This window comes from Scatophagus argus, chromosome 19 (genome assembly GCF_020382885.2).
Source record: "Scatophagus argus isolate fScaArg1 chromosome 19, fScaArg1.pri, whole genome shotgun sequence".
Lineage (NCBI taxonomy): Eukaryota > Metazoa > Chordata > Actinopteri > Scatophagidae > Scatophagus > Scatophagus argus.
This window is the reverse complement of record NC_058511.1, coordinates 5,294,206-5,314,082: the sequence shown is the minus strand read 5'-3', so window position 1 is coordinate 5,314,082 and position 19,877 is coordinate 5,294,206. Positions and strand designations below refer to the sequence as shown.

Sequence of the window (19,877 nt, the reverse complement as noted above, 5' to 3'; positions counted from 1 at the left end):
TTTTGAAGGTATATTTTCCAGGTCTTTATTCTCTTTTTCTTTTTGTAAATGGTGTGTATGTTATTAGTCTCATGCTTATAGATCTAATACAGAAATTATGATGGAGTGACGTAGTTTCTAAAGCGTGTTAGCACAGTGGCTGTAGATGTGCTAAGACTGACAGACTGGATTTTTGGTCTTGTTGATTTTTTGACTTGAGACTTTTTTTTCTTTTCCATTTTTTGTCTTTGCCAACATACAGTATATCACTCACACACACACAGAAGGTCAGTGTGTTGTTCAGCATCGCAGCATCTATTGGTCCATCTGGAGCCAATCTAACCCTACTGCTAGGAACAACAACAGTCTGTGGGTGCATCTGTGTGTGTCTGCATGTGCGTGTAGCCGGTAGATAAACAGAGTGAAAACTCCCAATACCAATTGCAAACAACCACAGGCATCAGAAAGGCGACCCGGGTGTGTGTGTGTGTGTTTATATTTTTATGTCCCTGTGTGTGCATGTCTTTGTTTCGCTGAGTTATTTGTGTGCGCTCTTGTGCACACACCTGCGCGCATATGTATGTATGTGTGTGTGTATTTGTGTGTCATTTGGGGCGGGTTGGGGGTGTGTGTGTGTTTTCTGAAGCTTTTGTGACAATCTGGTTTTCATTTCCTGAAGGATGATTTCCTTTGCCCCCACCCACCCTCATTCACTCTCTGACCAATCTCCTGAAGAGAGCGTCGGTCGCCGCTGTCTGCTTTTCTGTTGTACTCCAAAAATTGAGGCGTACGAATGCATGCCGGCAAACATATTTCTCTGAAGATACTGACATGCGGTGCGCACAAAAGGAGGTTGCATACTAATAGCTTTTTTTTTTTTTTTGGTTTAAGCACTGTCATCATTCCTTACAATCAATCAGTTTTCTTCTACTGCACTTCTCTCCTCCACCTACAAAGTTGCTGGTTTTTGGTTTCTCACCTCTAAAATCATCAAAGTTCAGTTTCTCCTCCACGTGTGAAGTCAGGAAACAGTGCTGATGTCTCATGTTTTTCTTCCTTTTGGTTGCATCAGATCAAAGTATCAAAGTGTTCAGAAGTTGTCAATTTATTCTCATCTCAGACACAAGAAAACAACTGATTATGAGGGAACCAAATCAGCGCATACTGTGTAATGGGACAAATACATAAAAGGGAATAAGGCATTTTTCTTTGTTTAACAGATTTTTCTATGAAAGGATGTTTGAGCTTTTTGTTCCCCACAGAAAGTCTAACTGCGGCAGAAATCTGACTTTTGTTGTATAACAGCAGTATTACGTACAGGACAGGCTACCACTTGTAGGTCATTAACAAAGCTCTGGCCTGGTTGTTTAAAGTTTTAGGAAAAGCCGTATTACATCAGGGCTCTGTTGGGAACCCTGGGAGAGGACTGAGGTCGACAGGGACTCATATTCACACCTCTTCTCGCTCCATGCCAAACCCACCTCCTTAGCGGAGGCAGAAAATTAAATCTCATAACTTTATTTCCCTTGTTTACTCTCTTCTCTGCTTTCCTCCCTCTTATTTTATTTTTTTGTGTGTGTCTCTCTCGCTACTTTACCCCATCTTTTGTTTCACTCTTCTCGTTTCTACCTCCTCCCACTTTTTTGGATTTTCATATCTTTCATATCTTGTCACTCTGTTTCTCTTCGTCTCTCCTCTTTTTTTCTTTGTCCACTTTCTTTTCACTGACTTTCTGAACAACAGTAGGAAAAGGGATGCTGGCCTGCATGTCACTGAAACCTTCAACAGTATTTCAGGTCAAGGATTTTTTTAAGGAATTCAAAGTTGTAGATGTTCCCCTCTGTGACTGCACAAAATGTAGAAAGTGAACATTTTCTCAGAATAATCCACTTGTCATGAGCGAATATTTTGCTTTATGTTAAGCTGATTTACTTGTATGAAGTGATACTGGTGTTCATGACAAACGGTCCACTTTCCTGAGAACTGCATCGGGTCCTTGATTAGAGTTTTAACAATGAGGATTATGTCTTGCTCTCCTTACTCTGGCCACTAATAGAGTTAATCACAGACTTATGGAGCTCTCAGGGGGATCTGACTGATGTCTGTTGTAACTGTGTGTATGTGTGTGTATGAGTGTTTATTGTTCCCACACTTCCAACCCCCATAATTCCCCTCACCCTCTAAATAATTTCCCTCTCCTGCTGAGCTATTCTGCTGGTCTTTTCTCTCTTCCTGTGTTTTGTTTCTTTTATTTCCTTTCCCCCAGAGTAGAGATGGGTCATCAGGTTGCCTTGACAAAAGCTTTGATTGTTGTCCAGGTTGAGCGGATGGTATAAGAGAAATGAGTTTTCTGAGAAATGTCAATGATTTCAAAGGAAGTAAATTGCTATATTCAGGTGTGCTAAGTGGTTAGAGGATCATCCGCAAAGTACAAGTGCCACTGATGTAGAAGTGTTACTGAAGTCTGTATTTTTTTTTTTTGCTCAATTCATACAAAAGAAATACAGACTTAAACCTGGCGAGACTTTTGCAACACGAGGTGTTTTGCAGGAAGGAACTCACAAACTTATGCATAACTTTGGTATTTTTGTTTCAGTTTTTAGACATTTGTTCGCAAGAGAATTATAACCCAATTCTGCATGGAGTGTTTTAGTCAGGCAGCTGTATCTGTCATATTATGTACAAGAACACTGCTGCTCTGGTCAGCTCCTGTGAAACATTTTCTTCTTCTGTGGTGTCTTTTGCTTTCATCATGCTGCTATTTTGTTGCAGTGGAACAAACTACATTTATTCTTTTGTCTGGGGGACTTGAGTGTCTACGCAGAGTCCATACAGGAGTGCAGATAAGCCAGTGGCGAAGGAGGTCGAGCTCACAAAGTGCCTGATATGTGTGAGCTGCGTACTGTGGGTTTAAACTAAGACTTTACTGTCTGCTGGAGTCGAAATCAGCAAATGGGGTTAGACGGAAAATAAGTGTTGGTCAATAAAACGTCCACCCAAGTACACCATCACGTCCGCCGGTGTGTATATATGTGTGTGTATTTTCAGTCAGCTGTGAAATTCCTCCTCTCAGTTTAAGAACTGAGAGTAATGATGTAGAATGGAAGAGGTTTATAGAGGCATTAAGACCACCTCTTACAGCCTCTGTGTCTCTCTGTCTCAAGCTCTATTTCCTCCACTCTCTCTCTCTCTCTCTCTCTTTCCCCCTCTTCCTCGATGTCCCCCTCTCTCTGTTTTTATGGTGGCATTATTATCTTGGTCTCCCACCCATTACTGTTCAGGTTGGAGCGGAATAATAAATTTCAGGATCATGCCGACGCAGCGTTTCTCCGCCTAAAGCTCATTCTGTGGACTCGACAGAAACTCTGCACCGACACACACACACAAGACAACAAGGATTTTTAGCAGATTCTCATTTTTCCTTTACGTTTTGAACATTTTTAAATGAAACGCTGTCATTATTAGATGCAGTAGTTGGGGTTGGTTCAGCAGTGTTGCTGTTGACTGGACTGCACTATGAAAAGATGTGACTGTCCTTTGCACCACAGTTGGTATATTTCTCGATTGCATGTGTTGTCTTGCGATCTACTTCCTCTTTTCTTATTCTGGTCTGCTGACTGTATTATTTTGATTTGTTCACCAATGAAAGATGCCCTGTGCAGTCATGTTTATATTCAGAGTTAATTCCCAAAACGCATGTTGGTGTGATGAATGGACTGTCTTCCTGTCCTCATGAAACACACAAAGCCAAACTTTTAATAAAAGAAATTAAATTTGCCTCTTTTTTTTGACATGCAGTTTTACTAGCGAGCAATCTTCTTTTCTCCTGCCTTTGGGGGTGGATTGCAGCATATCTGCGCAGTACTGCCACCTGTAGTTCAGTCCTTGAAAGTAAAACTGTCTCTAAATCTTAAGGTCTTTCTCAGCCATCTTTGATCACCACCTCTGTTTGTTCCATTTGGCTACACTTAGCTTTCACAGGCTGTGGAGTATGACAAATATTAATGTACTCTACATTAAATTGAGACTTCGTAACTTTTTTAAACAAGAAATAGCATGTACGTTGTCTCGCGGCTACGGCCTAACTCTGGCTGGTATGAGCTGCAGCTTATGGTGACCTGCTGTTAGCTGTTGTTATCAGAGTTTAGAGAGATATCAATGTGTTATTGACAGCACTGAATCAGTTTGCTGACTCTCGTCCACTTGCCACACTGCCTTTTACCATCCTGCACTCGTCACTTGTGGCCTCAGTGGTCTCTGTTCAGCAAAAGTTACTTAGTGTAGCTTAAAATCTGCTAGCATTCAGCTGAGCCTAATGACCTCCACGGAGGTCAAATAAACCCCGAGTTAAACAAGTTTAAATAAGCACGTTTATTCATGTTGATAATTTGACCTACTGCTTCAAGGTTTTGCAAGTAACATGAACTTACTAGTCTCTGTTGTTTCTCTGTCCTCCTCAGCTCCCGGCCTATGGAGGGAGTGTGGTCTACACTGTGTCTTATAATATAGACCAACAAGAGCAAATGGCCATCAGAGTCACCTCAGAACCTGACTTAATCATAGAGGTAAGTTTTCAAACATACGCAAAGATAAAGACATCATAGAGCATTTCCATACTCTGATGAAGAACTGCTTAACAGCTTTCATCTGTGTGTACTGTTTTATACGATGCGCGTAATGGCTTTTTGACTTTTAAAGTTACCCTTTATTAAAACCTTGTCGTTAAATATGTGATTCTCCGCGGGATTAGAGAGCAGTGTGGAGGAAGTAAGCTCTAGTCCTCTGGGCAGCACCTTGGTCAAGGGCATTGACCGGGAGTGCTCCTAATGCTTAACACATGCATGGTTTTTACAGTGGGAGGAAATGGTCACAACCGCAGGAAACCCATGTGAACATGAGTGCGAATGTGTGTGTGTTTATGTACTTGTGACTGCAGCATTATTTGTCTCTACCTCAAGTCATTGAGTTTTGCACCGTTGAAGACCACGTAATGAAGCAGCGAATAAAACCTCTTAAACACACACACACTGCTCAAGCAGCTACAGCTGGCAGAGAAGTGCTGAACTGAGCACTAAAAAATGCAGATAGAGTCTCTGTCCTCTCTCTCTCTCCGTCTTTATAATGAGCAGGTTGTGATATGATGTATGGCAGCAATAAGCGAAGCAGCAACACGATTAGTTAACTGTTTATATCTCCTATTTCACTGAACAGGATTGTGTGTTTGTGTGAGGGTAACATGCACACAAAATACGGACACATAAGCAGGCTGGTGTGTGTGTTTCTGCATGTTCACAGTGTGCCAAAGCTGTGGACATTATTTACACACACAACTTTCATGTTAAAGAAGAGGAACTTAGAAGTTAAGTTTATATATACAGTATGATATAGACATACAGTATAAGAATATGCTGTAGCTATAATGATCTGCAGTAATCTGTGGAAAGATCTACTTTTCAGGCACTTGCTGGAAAAGAATTAAAATTCTAAAATCCAATCATTAAATATGGACACAACCACGACAAATGTTTTTTTTATGACTTTATATTGTATGCCTTTCATTTAATGAAGTGCACGTTTGTGTGGAAAGACAGGAACAAAGGAAGAACGAAGGAAAGGAATACGTCAGGAATGAGAGAACAAGCAAATAAACAAAAAAGAAGTGAAAAAGTAAAGAAAGAGAAGAGAAGACCAATGAGCTGGTGTTATTTAAAGACGTGTCAGTGAGATCGACAGACAGGGAGGAGATGGGAGGAGGAGGAGAGTGTCGGTCTTGTTGTCAACAAAAAGCCTCTCCAAATGATGACGATAATGAGCCACCCACACACTGTCAGCCGTCTTTCTCCCTCTTCACTGTCTCTCTTTCAGCCTTTGTCTCGTCTTGTCTTTCTTTCCCTTCACTGTTTACTCTCTGCATATCTGCATCAAGTCGGGACATTGTTTGTTGCGTGATTTTTGTGAAGCGCAGGAAGGAGCTTGTGCCTCGGTTGTAACATTGTGGAATCTGAATAGACAATAATCTCTCTGTCTTTGTTTGTCTGTGTGGCTTTATTGATTTCCAAGCCTTTCTCTCAATCCTGCCCACTTTATCAGCCCCAATCAGCACAGTTGAAAAAAAGTGAATACCAAGCCTTTCATGATGCTAATAACAACACCGCATGTATTGGAAATATGCCCATCTGGAGTGGAGAACTTAGGAATGGCAAATATATTTATTTTGATATCATCTAGTGGCACAAGATTTCTGGAATCATCTAGAAAGAAGATATCTATAGAAAGGAAATGTTTTTACCCCCACATTCAGATTTTTTGTCAATCAGCTACTACTAAATCTTTAGGAGAACAATACTGACTGAGTAAGGCTGCTTTTATTCCATACAGATCCCACAAAAAAGATTAAAGCTCTCACAGTCCCAGAGATCCTCAGCTGTAGCTTATTTCTCTGTCACGCATAAGGAAGGGATGCTAGAGGGGAAGATGTGAAGTACTGAGAGGTGGACTAATGTGTTGTTGGTTTTGTTTGGTCTTCTTGTGGGATTTCCTCACAGTATAGGAAAGTACTAATCTTATTCTTAAATTAAACTAATTAAATTACTGATTTTTTTTTAGGTGTGATAAATAGAAGTGAGGCAAAACAAAAGATAAACAGTAAAAGCCTTGCATAATGAAAGCAGTTTTCTCTGAGGTTGTCCCACTATATTTCTGTCTTTATCTCTGCATCTCTCTCTTCTCCTGCTTTCTGTCTTTGTGTCCCTCCGTCCATCTCCTCTCTTTCAATTAGTTTTTATTTAATGGTTTATTGGTAAGCGCTTTCTCCCTCTCTCTCACTCTCTCCATTTCCATCAGTAGTTGTCACTCTGCGTTAGCTGCTACATGCCATTGATCTGTTCTCAACAAGAGATAGTCAGATACCAGGCCCGGGCTCAATTCACTTTGCATTCAGTCCATTCAAAATGTCAATAGAAACTGCAGCTCATTACCTAATGACACATCATTCACATTTACTCTCTTTTTTTTTCCCCTGTTCAGTTGAATAGCATAGTTCTTTCTGAAAGAGATGTCATGCTGTATTTATGAGGACATGCCTTTCCCAGATTAATGGAATTAAAAATGAACTGCAACAACAAAGGAGAGAAAAAAATGAATTAAAAATGTTTCTTTTTACTTTCTCTGTCAGGGAGGCGGGATCAAAATTATTGACCGAAGGTTTGGCCAGCCTGTGTACCCGTCCTCACCAAGCACCAACCACATCGTTCTCCTCCCAGAGAACTTCCTGGTTTTGGAGAGCGCGCAGCCGATTGGTCGGAGGGATTTCTTGTCTCTGTTAGCCAACGTGACCAGAGTGATGGTCCGAGCCTCCTACAGCACAGACCCCAGCGCTGTGTACAGGTAGAGACAAACACACAGTCCAACACGGTCCTGGACATAGTCATCATCAGCGAGATGATAGGCTGACAGCGTAGGTGTGTCGCTGTGCTATTGGGATGTGATGTGATCAGCTGACAGCCCTGACGTTGACAGCAATGTGATTATGAGCGAACAGGACTAAGTGAATGACAACTGAAGCATGCAAAAGAAAAGTCTTTCTGAAAAAGTCAGAAATGTCTTCGCTCGGGCTTCATTACACTACGAAAAGCAGCTTTAAACTAGGTGGTATTAGTGTTAGGAAACAAAACAACTTGCCCAGAGTTGAGACTCTCAGGCAATTCTTTCTCAGAGCCTGCGAATAACTCGACTTTAACTCTGTATAAACTAAGCATGTAGGTGGTGGTTTTATTGGTGAAGCTTATTGCTGTCTGGGAATAAATACTTGAGAGCCACATGAGGGAGGCTTGTTTATGTAAGTGAGGGTGTATGCTTAGCCTTAAGATACCAACATACCTCATGTTTATGCTTGATATTTCTGTGTGTGTGTGTGTGTGTATGTGTGTAGACTTCACTCATTCTCAATGCAGGTAGCTAATCCATCTGCTAGAGGAGACAGGAGAGCATCGGCTGTAGAAATCTGCTCGTGTCCTCCTGGATATGCTGGAACTTCCTGTGAGGTAAACACACACATAGAAACCCGCTCGTCGTAACGCCACATGAAAATGTTGTTTTGGATGTAAACTGTCAGTATACCAAAGCAGGCACTCGAATACTCTTACCTACAGAAACAGTCACGGTGTGTGCACGTTCTGAAAAATTACTCACGTGTTTTAATGTATTGTTTTAGTATTACTGCAAAATGTTTATTCTTCAAAGTATGAAATTATTAAACATTAGTAACACAGTGATATTCGGTAGAACCTACAATTCCTCAAGCAAAGCGAAGTGAATTTTTAGCCCACAATAGAAAGAAACAATGGCTCCTTGGGAGGAAGTTTGTTTTTGGAAATAAAAAACCCTGTGGTCCATCTTCAGCTGGATTTGATGAGCTGTGCGAAACATCCAAAAACATTAGTACGATCCCTGAAGTGTTCGTTTTATTGTGTTTTGCTTGTAGTATACCTGACGTGTAAATGTGCACTCGTAGTATTACATGATTGATTTTACGGCCTCTCGAACAAAAATGAAACAACAAGGTCAAATGTGTTCGAGAACAGAACTGAGTGACTGCTATTGTAGTCTTGACTGACATGCAAACTCATGTGCAGTTATACACACATTAAAACTCAACAGGCATAATCACACACACACACACACACACAGGAGCGTTCACAGTGTAACGCACCCTTGAGGTGCTAATTAGAGGGTAATTACTCCACACTACGGCAGCTTAAGGACAGGTAATGTCTGTCCTCCTGACTTTCTAACTGTGTGTGCTTGTGTGTGTGTTTCAGACGTGTATTCCTGGTTTTCGGAGGGTCAACGGGATCTTGTATAGCGGCGTGTGTGAAGCTTGTGATTGCCACGGGCACGCCAGTCATTGCCACGAAGTCACGGGACACTGCCTGGTAAGATGACCGATAAGTTAGACACGTCTGTCCGATCGTTTGGTTCAGTTCAGAGCTCAGAGCAGCACTGAAGTGATTTGCCTTGCTTTACTTTTTCTTTTGAATTAATTAGATACTTATTTTTTTCCACAAAAACAGACAGAAGACATCAAGTGTTAAGAGCAGCAAATGTAGAAGCTTTTATGAAAAGGTTTTCTTGATTTTGATATTTACAGAATGTCAAAAGATAATACCAAAATATATATAAATCTAGCAGTATATTTTGAAAAATGCAGAGAATGTTTCAAGTATAATCATTTTAGCAAGTCCTGTTCTTGTATGTTCTAAGACATCTCTTCTGTTTTAACTTCCAAAGGCGTCACCTTTTTTATCATCATTAAGTTGTAATAGTAAGTCACCTGTTCGTCATGAGGTGACATTTTTATTTAAACAGTCAACTTGACGCAATGAGAGAACACAAAGCAGAGCAACATAAAAAAAATACCCCTCGGACCATGACGTTATGTGGGGAAAGAAACTCACTGATTTTGCTTTCAAGAGAGAACTTGAAAGTTCCCACACTGTTCTTGGAATCACCATCTAGTGGCCACCAGAGGAAGTGCAGGTTAAAACAACTGGGTTCTGGCTTCACACAAACACACACACTTACACAAACACAAAGAAAAATTCACATACACGCTCAAGCACAAATATACTGTGGAGATACACACACACACACACACACACATCATCACTCCCCAGTCTACACATTGCCTCAGGCTTAAGCTGTCAGTTACCATCAGACTAAATAAACACACATTAATGCACACTCACTCACACACACACACACATGCGCACAGTTGTGGGTCTTGTATTACCATGTTATGTTTTATTATAGATGAGGAAGATGCTGGGATATGTCAGAGAGAGGAACAGGAACACACACACACACACAAAGAAACAGAAAATCTTGACATTAACTCACTCACAGATGTGCGTGCAAGCAACCACAGACACACACACAAATGAACACACACCTCCAGTGCATGTATTCATACAGAGTGATGGGCAGGCAGACAGATGGGCACACACACACACACACACTCACTCCCTGAGGATCGTCTTTTATGGCTACAGCCGAACGACTGAATGATGCTGTGGTCCTACAGGTGAACGAAGTGTGTGTGTTTGTGTGTGTCAGGGTGTGTTTCAGCAGTGAAGAGACACACACGCTCACGTACACACCCTCATACACACACAGCAGCAGCCTAAACTGCAACAGTTTTTTGTAGCTGGACACATAAAAACAAGGATGTGTTGGCCCAGAAACAAAACAACAGACGACCTGATTCTCTCAGCGTTGGAAGCACATTTTCCTCCCACTGTAAAATGCAAAATAAATAAAATCTTAAACTGAAATGTTAAATAGAATGTAACTATTTTCATTCAGCACCAAACCAATGAAATGTCATGCTGAAGAAGTGCTTTTAATTAACTTTATTTCTGAAGCAGCTTCGGACTTAGTTACCGAGGAATTGTTCAAGTTTTGCCATTTTACTGTCGGTGGAGGCAGAGCTGTAAGGAAAGACGGTCAAAACAAGTCAGGTGTTTGTCAGTGGTCTCGTTTCAGCGGAAGGATTTAAACCAGACTTGTGGTATTGTTGGTCTTATTTTCATTTGTGTCACCAGTCGGTCGCAGAGAGGCAACATTCACGATGGACGCCACGCTGTTGCAGGTCATCTCACACATTTAGAGTAAAAAACGAAAAAAAAACAACAATAGCAATAAAACAGTCGCAGATGAAAATTAATAAATAAAAAATAATAATAATAATGCTGAGGTTAATATCATTCCATATTATGTCCTATCATTATTTTGACTTTTGTGTGTGTGTGTGTCTGTGTGTGTGTGTGTGTGTTGAATAGCAAACCCAGTGTTGTGCATTGTGCTGAAACCTGAGCTCAGTGAATTATTACACCCTTAGTGATTAGCATCATAAGCAAAAATCAATCTAAATCAGTACTCATCAATACCTTTATTGGTTCTGAAGGATATTATGGGGGTGCGAATTGTCCCTGCGAATGCTGTGCGCTTCGTTACCGCGGTAACAAAACGTGATGCTAATCCTGAACCGTATCAATAACCTTGACCTCCCTCAGATTGTTCCTGCTGCTGCTGCCTGCTTGACAGTGATTTTATCTGACAGTTTTATTTAATAACAACGGTGTATATCAACAAATGTCTGCTCTTCTTACTGCACAGCTGTAACCACTTGAGCCTCTTCGTTATTGGCTCTCTGACGTTTAACCTATGAGCAAAGTGTGGCACTAATTTCACTGCAGTAGAGCAGGTCTCTTGTAGGCTGTGTGGTTTTCTTCTTGTTCACAATCCTAACTTGCACCCGTGGCATTAACTACAAAGATTTAATTTGTATTTAGCTCTGTCATCATTTTGTGATAAGATTTAATGTGATTCTACCTGTTTAGTATTTTATACGCTGTAGCAGAGATGACAGTAGCCTACAACACATGCGTTGAGTTCTTACAATGCAGAAAATAGAACAAAATTAACTGAAAGGAAATTACTTGTTTCTAAGACAATTTAGATATTTTTTAAAATATTTTTTTTAGAATGCAGTACCTCTTCAAAGCAAATGAAAATGTCAACCTGGTATCTGATCTTTGTTTGTTTGTTTGTTTGTTCATTGCAAGCTGCTTCAGATCCTCTCATGAGACTGCAGTTAACTGATCACGCAGTTTGGATGAACTTTTAACCGCCGTGTCTCCTCCAGGATTGCTTCCACCACACGACGGGCCACCACTGTGACACCTGCCTACCTGGTTACTACGGCAACGCCACCCGTGGGTCACCTGCGGACTGCCAGCCCTGCACCTGCCCGCTCAATCTTCCTAGCAACAAGTAGGTTTTTGAAGATGCTCGGGCTACTGGTGACGACAGAATTTAATCAAACGCTTCAATAAATCAGCGCTGACACCACAGCATCTCTGACCCTGCGGCTACTCTGTCTTTGCCCCTTCTTATAATTCATAATTTATTCCTCTGCATTTTTTTTTTTTTTTTTTTTTAAGGAATATCACAAATAGAGGCTTCATCGCCGTGAGAAGGAAAAAAATTATAATGACATGAACTGAAATACTATCACCACAGGTGGAAGCGTCAATACAAGTGGAGAAACATCATCCCTGTGGGTGTAAATGCCATCACTGTTCACAGAATCAACATAACTGCGACTAGAAAACTTAATGCAGTAACAAACTCAAACCTCCCACAAGTCATTAAGCTATTTGAACCATTATCACACCATTCCTGTCCTACTGAAGACCCCTCATGCTGTGCCTACTTCACTTATGTTCAAGTTACAGCAAGGATCTTTTATTCTTAGCAGTTCGTGTTCATTGTGGATCCTAAGCCGGCCCTGTTGTAACATCTTGCTAAACCAGTCCACTTCTGTTGGCATGAAAGATGGCCGTATGGTTGGCCTCGATAAACTTGGTAGTTCTTGTGTGGGCGCGAAGCTATACAGTGAGCTAAACACACTTCCAATAGAGGTTGCGGAGAGGAGTTGGCCTTTGGAAGAAGTTGTGAAACTGTGAAAACATTCTGAACAAATTCGATGTTAGGGTTACAAGTCAGAAAAATATGACTATGAGCGGAAGTAATGAAAAATTACTTAGCACAGTAACAGGGAAAGTGGATTCATAAAAGTACACTCAGTGCGCTCTCCTCTATTCTTATCCCACCAGTGTGCTGATCACAATTCGAAGGTGTAAAACTTTCTGACTGCAGAATAAACAAACAAACAATTCAACAGTCACAGCAGCTATAATAAAATGATACCTACAGAGTAGGTGAGCACTGCCTGTCAGTGTTTGGTTGGTCAAAAATCAGACAAATTTGATAAATCAGATTCAGAATTCCTTCATTTATCCCCCAGGGGAGATTCTTTTTTGTACAGACATTGCACTTGCAGTTTTCCCTACCAAGAAAGAAAGATATAAAAATGTGTAAATTCATGTCTAAACTCTGACAGTTGCTGTCGATCTTGGTTGATTTTTCTGATTGAACAAAAGATGTTGTCACAAGTAGGAACAACATGCAGTTCAAGCATTGGTTAGATTGGACATTAACCCCTGCGAGAGATCTGCAGTTTCTCCAAATGACCAGAGAGAGATGCTGTGTGTTAGGTGTCACCAGAGGGGCGCACACACACACACACACACACACACACACACACACACAGGCAGACAGGCAGCAGCTGAGAATCTTCGTGCAGTCATGACACGTCCTGTCCAAAACTCTCATAGCTAAAGAAAGACACAACTCACTCTCAGCTCTCCTCCTCTCTACCTCCCTCTAACCCCTGCAGTAATAATAGCCTGAAGGTGCCGTGCCTTTCAGCCCCTCAAAATAGCCTTCTCGTCTGGTTAGCTTCACTGGAGCCAGTCGGTCAAATAGCCAGCCAGGCAGCCTGTCAGTCTGTTCCAGTTAGCAGTAATGTCTAAGCTCTTATGAACATCTGATAAAGTGATGTCCTTATTAGTTTACATCACAGGAAGCAGGGTGGCGATTTACAGCGAATCAGTAGAAATCAGTTTAGCCCTCGAGTGCTGTTCCTCTTTATTTACACCGTGACTTAATAACCTCTCCGCCAAGGAGGTTTGATTGATTTAAATCTGCTCCACAGAAATGTGATTTAAGTATATTGCTCAGTTATCTGTACATAAAGACCTTAATGATTTATACCTACACTTACCTCGTTCTGGATTTCCTTCCTAAAATTGCTCCAAAACACACTTTGATGACCTCAAAAAAATACGAAAAAAAACATGTATAGGCTTTGTTTTCCAGTCAGGTTTCCAAATTCCTATCACATTGGCATATTTGATATATTTCCTATAATTCTCTGTAAACTGTACACATGGGTGTGTGTGTGAGTGTATGTGTGTGTTAAACACTGATTATGCAGTTGTAACCAAATTTGAGTGTGAGTTACTGTAAATTTGCAAATGAAATCCTTGTAAAAAGCGCTAATATTCCCAGGGTTTAGATATTCTCCAAACAGTCTTCGTGATTGTCTCTCATTATTTATATTTCGACGTAGATCTGCATCAGATGCAGATTATAAGATCCAAACAAGTTGTGTTATTAGAGGAACTCATTTGGACAATGGTGCCACATTTCAGAGTAACTTCAGAAGTGCCTTCTGATAGTGTGACTGTGTTGAATGAAGCCTTTAGACACATTTGATGTCTTGTATGTTGGGATTGTGTTGCCTGTTGTGACATGATATATAAGGCCACTTTTATGATCGACTTTGAAACTGAACACCTCAAATTTCCTCTGCAGTCATTCCAGTCATCTCAGTAATCTCAGCCCAGTTACCTGCTTTCACAGTAGTGTAAGTGCAAGTCGTGCGACAACATGAAAATGTTGGCTTACTGCTGATATTCCCTGTCATGTAAGGGTATTTTAGGTTTACATGTACTTTGTGGTGATATTTGACTTAATATTTTTGCATGAATTTAATGAAGTACATTAATTTATCTGGTGTTGTAAACAGAGTTTATCACAGTTTATACTTGTGATCTAGAATTTGAAATTGAGGATTTTGTTCCGCGTGTTCATGTAATCCCATCCTACAGTAGCAGCATATAGATGGATAGATGGATAGATACTTTATTGATCCTGAGGAAAATTCAAGATATAACCTGTAACAACAGTTAAAAATGTTTTGTTGTTGTTTTATCAACTAAAATTGCATTTAAATCCATTGAGAAACGGGCGCTGCACCAGTCCCTCTGATGATGCTGGTTTTAAACAATCCCGATCACACTTGCAAATATATTTTACAGTTTTTTGTTTACATCCAGTCGCCAGGCAAGCTAACTCAGTGAGCCAGCCTGTAGTCAGCCAGTGAGTCAGTCCGGGGCCGGGAATCCGAGCCAGCAGAACTATCTATAGTTTATGGAAGAGGGAGGGTTACAGAACGAGGGAATGAGACCACCGCTTTCCGCTGTCTTTCCTTTCTCTCTCAGTTCATTTAGGCTACAGTTCATACGCAGGAAGAGCATTTTCATATTCAGGAGTGTGTGTGGAAGTGCAGACGTGTGGGTGTGTGAGAGAGGAAATTAAGTGTGTGTTTGTGTGTTACAGAGTGTGAATGTGAGGACTGGAAAGTGAAAGCAAGGAGACAGGTGTGTGTGTGTGTGTGTGAGAGTGAGAGAGAGAGTGTGAGTGAGAGCACATGGGGAGACAAACAATGGCCTTAATTCGCCTCTGTTCTCTCCTCTTCCTCCTCTTCCTCCTCCCTCTCTCCACACTCGGACAACGTTACCGAACTCATCAACAACAACAACAACAACAACCACGTCGTCATGTCAACTACAATAGTTTCAGCCCCACCTGCCACCTAAGTGAGGAAGGGGAGTTGCTGTGCGACCAGTGTCAGCCTGGATACACAGGACCACGATGTGACAGGTAACACACACGCACGCACACACACACACACAATATTTATAACTGCTAAATATGGGAGTGGGAATAACTCCTAAACCTAGGAACCTGTTTTGACCGTTAAACAGCATTTAAATCACTCTTTGGAACATGAAGTTCAAAGAATATTTAATGACCTAATTGCAGTCTTGAAAATGAAGCCAATGTTCTGGTTGTCATTCCAGAAGATGACTGTCGGTCTGTCGGTCTGTAGTCACTCAATTGAAAACAAAGTGTGCTGCTCATTAATCGTTTTTTTTTTCTTTTTGAGCACTCTGTGTCTCGTTGTCCATCTAGCTTTCGGTCCACAGCACATTTATTAGTGGAGTGACATTCTTGTTCCATTGGCTGTGAGCTTCTTTTCCAACCCAGGACTAATGAGGGGTCTCTCTGGATGCTAGTCTTATTAAAAACTTCAGGCTAGACTGTCATGTGGTGACGCAGAACTCTGTAAATATAGTCTTTTCAACACCCAGGCTCACTGAACAGTACATTTGGACATCTTTTATGCTGAACTGAGCCTACCCACAGCTGAAATTATGAGTTGAATTTCTAATTTGTTATATCAGTCAGTGTTAGGTGGGTATTTATAAATTGATGACTAATAGAACGTTGCATAGATGTTCAGTTGCACTTTTTGCTAGTTAAGAGGGAGCTGCTGGTGGACACGGGGCCTCAGCTCCCTCCCTTGCATAGTCCACATGCCTCGCCGTGCTGTCCACAGTTGGATTTCTGTCTGCCGTTAAGTCTTTTTATAAATCTCATTTGCCAGCGGAAAGCTTACTGACTCACTGACGGTCAATTTTTTGACTCGGGTCTGTCACAAAAAGTCACCTGCTCTTCACTGCAGCCCAGCCGACGACCAACACGGTCCAGGGTCAAATGAGGGGCCCGACCAGTACAAGTTCACCACCTCGCTTTCTGATGTATTTGCATGCCCAACCATTACTGAGGAAATGTGTATGCAAATGTGCGTTTTAATGCAGCAAATGCGCATTTTAATGGAATAAAGCTCCAGAAACGACGGTGTCTGCTTTGGAGACCAGTGTGTGTGCCAAATGTGTGTGTCCAGGTTCGTCCGTGCACATACATGTAAATGTGTGTCTGTCATTGAACATACAGAAATACATCTGTTTGTCTACTTTCTCGTGTTTGCGTGTGTGTGTGTGTGTGTGCCGTTGTGATGCCATATGGTGCCTCCAGTCGGTGAGAGAGGACAGCTGGTAAACAGAAAGGAGAAAGAAAGAAACAGCACTATTGGTTGCTGCATTCACTCAGAGTGCATAGGAGCTGAAATAAAGTGAAATAATATTTTAAATTACTAACGATAGTATTAAAGAGGTAATCAGCAGTTGTTTTTTTTCTTGTTTTATTAGTCTAATTGATAGCTGCTATGCACTACCTGCCATTGCACTTCATTATCTACAGTGCTTTTGTTGCTGTTAGCCGTAATTAATTGTAATGTGCCAATTTGTCTGTATTATGGGCTTTAACAGAATAAGCTACTCTGTTCCTCCCATGCTAATAGACCATCCACTCGCTGCTAAGTGATTCTGCTTTTCAATTTCCTGTCCATAAACAGCCATTTAGAATTTCACTGAAAGCTGTTTAATGCATCTGCCTAACAAACAAGTCAGCTAAAACACTTTGAGCTGTAAGCTGCCATTTAGTGCTACATATGATTTGCCAGTGTATCCAGATGTTGTTGACTTGTTAGTGGAGTTTCTGATTTTAAACACACATTTGGATTTTGGTGACTCAACAGCGTCCAGCTGTTAGTATGATGGGTGTGAGGTGTGAGGCACTTAATGTATCGCTTTTTTATCCAGAGAGAACAGGAAGCAGTGGTGGTGAATACTTTTATCATTATCATTATTATTGTTACACAGCAGCAGCCACTACATGGACAAAAGTATTGGGATACCCTTCATCAACAGGGACTTAAATGACATTGCATTCTAAATACATAGTGGGTGCCCCCGCACCAAACTCATCCAACCATGTCTTTATAGAGCTTTGCTTTGTGCACTGGGGCACAGTCATGCTGGAATAGAAAAGGGCCTTCAACAAACTGTTGCCACAAAGTTGGAAGCATAGCATTGTCCAAAATGTCTTGGTATGCTGAAGCATTAAGATTTCCCTTCACTGGAAGTCAGGCGCCGAGCCCAATCCCTGAAACCAGCCTCATACCACACCTGAATTCAGTAATAAAGTGTACCAGTACTTTTGTCTGTATAGTGTATAGTGTATTATTACATGTATGACTATTAAATATAACAGCCATGTAAGATGGAGCTCGAGTGATCGACGCCCCTTCAATAGGAAAAAGATGCTAAAAGAGTCGTATGAAATGAAACTCCTTTTGTGGAATATTGGACTACATGTGTGCTCATTCAGCCAACAGAAGGTCAAGTACGTAGTTTCCACTCAAGTCAACAGTTTGATCAGGAATGCAGAAAGAACATGAACATGCTTACAGGGTAAAGGACTTTGCACTTCAACAATGGCATTGTCAATGGAGTGCTAACCCCCCGAAAACTTAATAAGCACAGAAAGCAGCACATCTCAAATGTTCAGCTCAGGAAGGACACATCAGATCCTTCATCAGGTTTTTGTGAAGAGGGGACGTTGTGATATACCCGCATTGACGATAACTGTGATGTTAAAAATGGAACATTGATATAGTTTTAATAAGGCACAAATGATAATGTGTGCCTGGAGGCGTACAGCTGTGAGGGGGTAAGTCTTGTTTTGAATGTGAAGGACTTAAGTCTGGAGAGAGAGAGAAATTTGAAATGGCTGTTGCGTGAGAAAAGTGCTGATACTTCCTTAACTCCACTGACTGCCAAAGTTGTTCTTTGAATATACTGAGGAGATTTAAGACACCACGACAGAACCTTGTGTCAGCCTCGCAGCCTCAGGCGGCTACAAGTCCAACTATTAGAAATTGGGAAATTTTGTGATATTGAAACGAAAAAAAACGACCTCATCTGATCTCATTTCCCTGTTGTAAAAGTGACTATAAGATGTTTATTCATATGAAAGTCCCATTTTACTTCCTAACCCAGTTTCTACTTTTAACAGAACATATTTTTATACAGCACCGACAGTAATACGTAAACAGCTATGGAAAAAATGTAAGAGGGAGGAGCAGAGCCTGTCTTCCCCTGGCTTCAACTCCCCATGTTTAGCACTAAAAATAAAAGAACATTACTTTTCGGACCCCAGCCTCTCTCTTTGCCTCTGTAACTCTACCATTTGCTCTCACCGCCCACTTCCTGTGCACTATGAAGACTTTGACCAGGTGTCCAACTCCCCCCCTCAAGCACATCTCCTTCAAACACTCTGAACTCTCCACTATAAATACCTTTTCCTCCTCTTGAGGCCCAAGTAACCACACACACACACACACACACACACACACACACACACTCACACAATATAGAATAGGAGCATAAAAGTGTAGATTTGTCTTGTAAATAAAGCTAAATGCAAAAATGCACACTTTTGCTCCGTTTTTCTTCTATCAAGGAGTGAGACAGCTGTCACTACGATTCTCCACTTGACTAGAAGAATGTACTTGTGGCACTACACACACACACACACACACACACACACACACACACACACACACACACACACACACACACACACACACACACACATACACACATACACACATACTTGAGCAACATGCGCACACGCAGAAACTAATAAACCAGTTCTATTGAGTACCAAGGAGGGTCAGTGGTAATAATGGCTGGCTGCTCTTGACTCTTTACCTCTCTGTGTCCTTTCTTTTCCCTCCTCTTCTAAATTCAATTCTCTTCTCTATGTGACCTCCCCATCTCTCCTCTCCTCTCCTCTCCTCTCCTCTCAATTCCTCTTTCAGCCTGTAGAGCTTTATTTCAGCTTAGACTTGTTTTATTTGGTTTCAGTGGCTCTTGACACGGCTCAGCAGTCTCAGGTTAATATATTTCACAGCATCTGGACTTCCTGGTATTATTAATCTAATGAAAAGAGGCTGAAAAGCAAAAACAGAAATCTTGGAATGGTGTCTCATTGTCCATTTTTAATCTTTGTTTCCATGAATTGCACCGATGAAGAGTTGTTGTTGTTTTTTTTTGTTGTTGTCTTTGGACTTCATTTTTTCATTAAATACAAAGAACTTAACAACATAAAAGAATAACCACTTTTTTAAAAATATTTTTGGGACAAAAGAAACCCCCTTTTTGTCCAGTTAAAACATGTGCCTGCACACCATTTGAGCCACACCACAAAGACATTCATTTCTGACATTCATTATGTATTTTCTATAAAATACATAAACAGATAAGAATAACCTGTAAAAGATACACAGTGTTGCATCATATTGATTTTGTATTGTTGTTAGTAGCAGGAGTAGCATTTAGATGTTTCTGCTTCAGGTTTACCACAGTAGTTCAAATAAAAAGAACAAAATGTGCCTGAAG

General features: G+C 41.0%; 1 protein-coding gene across 9 annotated transcripts in view; it reads left to right on the top strand.

Moving 5' to 3' along the window:
• Window positions 1-19,877, top strand: part of lama2 (laminin, alpha 2) — a 152,818-nt gene that overhangs the window by 62,387 nt on the left and 70,554 nt on the right. For all 9 annotated transcript variants that reach the window (XM_046372362.1, XM_046372366.1, XM_046372365.1 and 6 more), the window contains 6 exons: window positions 4,440-4,544; window positions 7,154-7,365; window positions 7,910-8,021; window positions 8,799-8,912; window positions 11,684-11,811; window positions 15,304-15,390. In XM_046372362.1, the coding sequence (XP_046228318.1) occupies window positions 4,440-4,544; window positions 7,154-7,365; window positions 7,910-8,021; window positions 8,799-8,912; window positions 11,684-11,811; window positions 15,304-15,390 (758 nt within the window). The remainder of the gene's footprint in view (window positions 1-4,439; window positions 4,545-7,153; window positions 7,366-7,909; window positions 8,022-8,798; window positions 8,913-11,683; window positions 11,812-15,303; window positions 15,391-19,877) is intronic.